This window comes from Manduca sexta, chromosome 25 (assembly GCF_014839805.1).
Source record: "Manduca sexta isolate Smith_Timp_Sample1 chromosome 25, JHU_Msex_v1.0, whole genome shotgun sequence".
Classification (NCBI taxonomy): Eukaryota; Metazoa; Arthropoda; class Insecta; order Lepidoptera; family Sphingidae; genus Manduca; species Manduca sexta.
Window position 1 is genome coordinate 1,407,117 of NC_051139.1, and position 7,201 is coordinate 1,414,317.

The 7,201-nt window shown below is 42.0% G+C and overlaps 1 protein-coding gene across 1 annotated transcript; it reads right to left on the bottom strand.

The window, feature by feature from the left end:
* Positions 1-4,170: 4,170 nt before the first annotated feature.
* On the bottom strand, positions 4,171-6,323 carry LOC115450118 (glycine-rich cell wall structural protein). Its single transcript, XM_037442929.1, has 2 exons — positions 6,214-6,323; positions 4,171-6,023 (listed from the first exon to the last, which is right to left on the bottom strand). The coding sequence occupies exons 1-2, from the start codon at positions 6,275-6,277 to the stop codon at positions 4,276-4,278; spliced, it is 1,812 nt and encodes a 603-aa protein (XP_037298826.1). The 5' UTR covers positions 6,278-6,323; the 3' UTR covers positions 4,171-4,275.
* Positions 6,324-7,201: the final 878 nt, after the last annotated feature.

The window sequence follows — 7,201 nt, forward strand, 5'->3', positions numbered from 1 at the left end:
ATTTTCAATTGTATAGATTCCTGGACTCACTCATCTTATCTCACTACTCACTGCGCTGCAAATGTTCATTGGCGTATAAACACAATTATTATTGAATAATAAGTGTTGGTTTGAGGTCATGTAGCAGGCGTCTCGTCGTCTGCTCCCTTGACATTCTATTATGCGGATCTTCAGCGCAACGCTGTGGTGCGTCAAAGATCGTTAAATTAATATTTAATATCAATTTCTGATGTTAAGTTCATATTGAATGTAAGAGATGTTCTGTGTGATGCACTTATTACAATAAATATAGCAATGTTGTTTCTGAATTCGATTTTCCGACAAAAATATCTATGAAGTTTACTTTCAATCTGTTTCATAACTATCGCATGAAAGTTTTTTGTTACTCTATAAGTATGTGGTCTGGCAAATAATCAATACTATTCTACATTAAAAGGATGGTATTAAGCCACGGGTCTTCAAAAATCCCATTATCTATATATATACAACCGCAATTTTTGTGCTTTATACAGATTTTCTATGTTACTGTTCTTTAATAAGCAATCATGTTGCGGACGGATAAAATACTTGGGCTCTTTTCATTAAATATAAATATTTCAAAGAGTACAAAAGCATTTTGTATACTCTATGCTCTGTTCATTTTGGCTGTTTTCGGCTTTTGAATTTCTGATCAATGATTGTGGGTTATTCAAATGATGGGTAATTGTATTCAAAATGCAATCAGACTTTAAATTCTTTTGCACATGAGACCTTTGTTGTCCTTTACGTGGTATTGGACGTTGTACTAGTTTTCATCCGCGGATTCGTGCGAGTAAAGAATTATATGTAAACAATTCTACAGAAAGTGTCAATTATTATGAAAAGATGTGAAAATTTATGATCACGTAAGTGTGTCGTGTTTCGAGATCATTCTGTGTCTTGGTCTCACCAGGCGGGCATAATTGTGTCGATTGGCGATAATATCTCGTCAATCGATAGTCTCTCTGGATGTCATTTTACTTACCATTAGCACAGTGGAGTCACTTTGTCGTGGACGTGTAGAGAAAAAGACAACCATTTTTGCAGTAATATTGTGTAGCCTCGCAAGTTGTATTAAGACATGAAACTAGACCTAGTATTAAAGGAATAAAGTCTGGATGCAATCGCTAGCAGGCAAATAGTTTAATGTAAGATAGAGGCCTAAACCCTCACAGTTTTTGAGGAGTAAATAATGGGCAGTATAAAATACATGCTTGATATTATTAATGTTATTTTATTATTAAACTTGAAAATAGATTAAAATAGAGAGTAGATAAAGTCAGATTTTCCAGATTAGTGTTATTTCTTTTATTATGCACTTATTACTTTCGATTTTGAAGGACAGTCTCAAATATTTGAAGATATCGTAGCTTCCTATTAATGTAAGATTTTAATTTTCAGGGAATAATTACGGGTTATTATTTTTATTTTTGTAACTTGTATTCATTAGTATTTGTTTCTGTTCAGTTTCTTCTAATATGTATGGCAAAATTTCCTGCTAAATCATTAGATTTTATTTGTTTATTTTTGTATTTTCAGTCACAATTGTTTGGTGTGTTTCCCAAACACTAAATAAATACCCAAAACTTACGCACTCATTTTAAATTGTTAGTAAGTAAACATACAAACATCCAATCATCCTATCTGACTGATGTAGCGATTCGTATGCTAATAAAAACATATAGAAACAATCCAAATCCATATTTAGGTTTACACATGCTGAGAATACAATAGAACTGGACGGCAAAAAACGCAAAACAAGCAAAAAACGTAGCGTCGTTCGGAACAATTTGCTCTGCCATTAGTAGTTTTTGTTACATGAGTCATTGTTTTTGTTTTTAGTATAATGAAATTACGCCGAATATTATTTACATGATCGTGGATGATTGTGCATTTATTAAATGACGTGACGGATATGTTACTCGTCGTATAGGCAACCTTATAAATGCTCATTAAACGTAGAAGTTTTCTGTTGGTGGTAGCATATATTTTATATCCGCCTGGATAGCCACCACCGTACACAAGATGTTAAAACCTGCTTTAGTGGCCCACGTAAGTGTATCGCGTTCCAGGATCAGCCTATGTATATCTGGTTCTAATAAGCCGGCATAATTGTGACGACTGCCGAGGGGTAATCATCTCTCATCAGCCTAAATTCTATTGGACCCAACTCCACTTACCATCAGATGTAGTGGGGTCACTTTGCCCGTATAACAAGAAAGTAATTTAGAACTTAGAATAACTTTGCATGGTCGTGCATTATACTTATCATCTTAAGACATTATAGATTTAATATCCGTGGCAATTACACTGGATGTTCTCCTAATCGGAATGTTGCATACACTGGTGCTTCGTCCTGGACAATCTTTCATGAGACCTACCGACCTACCTACCAGTAAATATATGTATGGTAATGCTATGAAAAAAACTTTATCTTGCATAGTCACGGTGTTGTTAGTGTTTTGGCTGGATTTAACCGGTTTAAACGGGTTCTGTTTTACAGAAAACGTGATGTCTTAAATTTTTTAACGTTTTTAGACTTGAAGGATATTTTTGTAGTTTTTTTTTATACGAAAGCATGAAAAGGTGGGTCAGCCTCCATTGTATGGTAAGCGTTACTTCTGCTTAAAACATGTTAAAGAACTTGGAAATACAAAACAAAGAAACTCGTCAGCTTTGTATTAGTATATATTAAGTCTCATAATGCCCAATGACTACACTGGCTACAATGTGCTCCAAACCGAAGCACGAAAGTGCATGCATGGCGACAGAAACGTATATTATAGTGATTTCTACCCAAAACGACTCTTGTATACAAACAAGCTAACACCAAAAATCCACATAATATACCAACAAACTGACTGTATTTAACTAAACTCAGACAATAACATTTTTACAACTGTTTGTAACAAAGTGTATTTTTATAATGGAAAATTTCACAAGTAAACCAGTTTAATGATGCAATGCAAATAATTATTTACATAAATGAAGTCCCACGCGTATTTCCATTGTTTTTTTAGTTTGTGTCATAACTTTGCATTAATTATTTTATGTTAGAGAACACGACAGAGCTGGAGGGATTATCTTGGGTATATGCGTTTCAAACAGGCCGGCATAATTCTGTCGACTGGCAGTAAACAACTCTCGTCAGGTGACACTGGACTCTACTCCATATAACTTTAGGTGCACTTTGCCGAGCCCGAAAAAAAAAGAACATGATTTTTTTGCACCTAACGACAGATTGGTGGTTATCAGAGACTACTGCATAGCGATTACCAGACTTGGTAATATTGAAAATAAGCGCGTCAGTTCGGCTTAGGCCATACTGCAGCTTGTGCAAGTCTTCATAAGGATTATTTAAATTCTTGTTGACAGAATAGCTTGATCGGTTTATTCTTTTAAATCACTTTTCATTTTAATGTGGGAACTGTCATGTCATCGTCAAAATTTATTTATACTAGCTCTTGTTCGCGGCTTTGCCCGCGTGAAGGAGTTATCTGGTGTATAAGTTCCGCTATATTTTTCCCGGGATAGAAGTACCTTATAACCTTCCCAGTGCCTTAAACTATCTTCTTACCAAATTTCATAAAAATCCGTTCAGTAGATTTTGATATCATACGGGGAGTCAGAAAAGGGGTCTTTGTTTTATAATATGTATAGATGTTATAGCATGCTTATAAACCATAAGCATGCCATAATATGTATATTTTAGTGCAGTGTTATGTATGTGATAGATGTTTCAACTATGCAACCTCAAATAATAACCTATGTTTAAAATTTCACATTGTTTTGTGGTTCAGTGTTCTAGACCTGACTTTAAACTTTGACTTTATATGAGTTATGATCGACATCACTTCTGACTTCAATAATTAAAGGTTCAGCGTAGATATGGCCAAAGATTAAGATTAATAAGTAAATTTGACCAAAAATTTACCGTTAGAAGGATAGGCAGAGGTAGAAATTTTTTGATTTGCAATTTGTCGAACTTATTAATTGCTAATGTGATAGGGCCAATTGTCCATTAAGACATAAATTAAGATATGAATAATTTATGTAAAATATGCAAATATAACGCAAAATATCATGTCATAGAATATAGAGAACTTCTTTCTTATGAACTGTATCTTAAAGGATACAAAAAAAATACATAGATAAAAATATAAATTAAGCTTTATTTATAAAAATTACATCTAAAATACTAATTTCATTCAATATGGCCGTGCACATGACTATCACAAGTTATAGTTAGGTTTGATATTATTTGCCGTAGCTGCCCGCGCTAGCAGATGCGGAGGCTTTGGCACTGGCAGAAGCGAAGGCGCCTCCGTGTCCGCCGTAGCCGCCGCTGCCTCCGCAACCCGAGCTGCAACCGGAGCCGCCGTTGGCGCCACCATGGCTACCGCCAGCGCCGCCGTGGCCGCCTCCAAGGCCACCGCCCGCACCGCCACCTGCGCCGCCGCCGAGTCCACCACCAAATCCACCTCCTAGTCCACCTCCTAGTCCACCAGCGCCGCCACCTCCTGCGCCTGATCCTCCATAGCCACCTTTGCCGCCGCCGCCACCGGCACCACCTCCGAGACCGCCTCCAAGACCCCCTCCGAGGCCGCCGCCGAAGCCAAGACCACCACCTAAGCCGCCACTTCCACTGCCTCCAAATCCACCGCCTCCGGCGCCTCCGTGGCCACCTCCAAGACCGCCACCGCTACCACCGCCGTGTCCGCCGCCAAGACCGCCGCCTCCAGCACCTCCATGCCCGCCTCCAAGACCACCGCTACCGGAGCCGCCGCTGCCGAATCCACCATTACCGCCACTTCCGGAACCACCGCCTCCAGAGCCTCCATATCCACCACTTCCAGTGCCGCCGCCTCCAGCACCAGATCCTCCATAGCCACCTTTGCCGCCGCCGCCACCGGCCCCGCCTCCGAAGCCACCGCCGGCACCACCTCCGAATCCACCGTTACCTCCATGTCCGCCGGATCCACTTCCGCCACCGTTTCCACCGTATCCGCCGCTACCGGAGCCTCCACTGCCTCCACCTCCAGAGCCTCCGTGTCCACTGCCGCCGCCGAGGCCTCCTCCAAAACCGCCACCAGCGCCTCCACCACCTCCAGAGCCGAATCCGCCATTGCTTCCGCTTCCACTGCCTCCACTTCCACCGCCTCCGCTTCCACTGCCTCCAAAACTACCGGAGCCACTTCCACCGTAGCCGCCGCTTCCTGAGCCACTACTTCCGCCTTTAGAGCCTCCATGACCGCTGCCGCCGCCTAGGCCACCGCCGCCACCGAAACCACCTCCAGCGCCACCGCCAGCGCCTCCACCAAATCCGCCGCTCCCACTGCCTCCGTGACCACCGCTACCGGTACCGCCAGAACCCCCACTGCCGCTTCCGCCGAATCCGCCACTTCCGCTACCACTGTGGCCACCATTAGAGCCTCCGCTCCCTCCAGATCCACCTCCATTTCCAAGCCCGCCACCACCTCCTGAGCCACCGCCCGCGCCACCGCCCGCGCCACCGCCAAATCCGGCGCCACCTCCGTAGCCACCACTTCCGCTGCCACCGCTGCTGTATCCACCGCCGCCTCCGTAGCCGCCCTTTCCGCCTCCCAAAGTGCCAGTGAACGCGAATCCACCAGATTTTCCATCGTCTGAGGTTGTGTATATGGATTTCTCATTGCCTCCTCCGAAGCTTCCACTGCCACTGCCTCCCGCTCCACCACCTAGGCCTCCGCCGGCGCCGCCTCCAAAGCCGGCGCCACCACCGACTCCACCACCGCCTCTTCCGAGGTGGGACAGACCGGCGTGAACTTTTCCAATTATGTTGTCGACTCCCTCACGGATAGTGTCGAGGCCTCCTCCAAAGCCTCCGCCAGCGCCGCCGCCAGCGCCGCCGCCAGCGCCGCCGCCGAGGCCACCTCCGAAGCCAAAGCCCCCACCGCCACCGCCGCCGAAACCGAAGCCTCCTCCGCCTCCGCCGCCTCCACTACCATAGCCGCGGCGGACTCTTACTGTAACACGTTTAAATACACTCATTAGAAATGCATCACTATTTTTTTTTACTTAATTGCGATTTTGATGACAGAAACAAACACGTGACTACTAACATTGTTTCGCATGAAACAAAAAAGTGTTATTAACCAACGATTACGTTTATGAAAAACTAGAAACCATTACAAAGTGTAAAAAGTGTATAATTACCCGAGGAATGTCCGCTGCTCAAGAGCAGTCCGAGGACAATGCAGGTGAGCACCGTCTGTCCCATGTCTAGTGACGGTGTTTACTGACGCTCCAACCGGCAATACATCCTTTTATATCCTTATTATATCGTGCGTACGTAACTTCTTAAGAACTCATACATAAGTTGAAACAATTAGTTTTTATGGTAGCTTCCCACAACGAATGGATCTTGGGTTTTTATCGATGATTAGCTAAAACCAGATTTGATAGTATACGGCTTCATCTACGGGGGGTATCAAAAGGTTAGACCTTGAACTTAAGTAATGTTACCAATGCCTACTTGCCATCTATTACTCATACTTTTGTTTTGTTTATGCAAAATAAAAACATTGACATCTTTGTTATCGTTTGTTTCTTGGTTCTATTTTCAACTTGATAGATTGAAATCGTTTTTGAATATTTAAAAATAGAATACGTCATTACTTTTAGTATATTCGTTTGTTATTTTTTATTCACTATTGGATTTTATTTTATTTTTCTAAGAATATTTTTACGGCCAGTAAATAATTATATTAAATACAACATTGTAGTTGTTTAGGTACTATAACGAATGCTTCGAAATACCATATGGTCTATTTCCCGTAATATCAGGTCCTTTATTAGAATGTAAAAAACCAATCATGCACGTATATATAAGTATTATAATTATTCTAGAATAATTTCGGATCTATTAAATGGTTTGTGAAGAGAAGCTTTACTGTAGAAACTTTACTTTCTAAAGGCGCAGTGGCTCTCGCTGATCTATATTTTCCTTGAAATATAGTTCTTTCTCCCAGGTCTAGTAGACTTCTCTGAACCAAATAGTAAGTGATTTATATTCACTATATCTGGTGAGTACAGAACATATTTTTATACGTACACGGCGAACTGATGAAAGTCGACTAGGTTCTAGATAGAGTATCTACTAACGAGTCATAATTACTCCAGTCGCCAACAATTATGCCGGCAG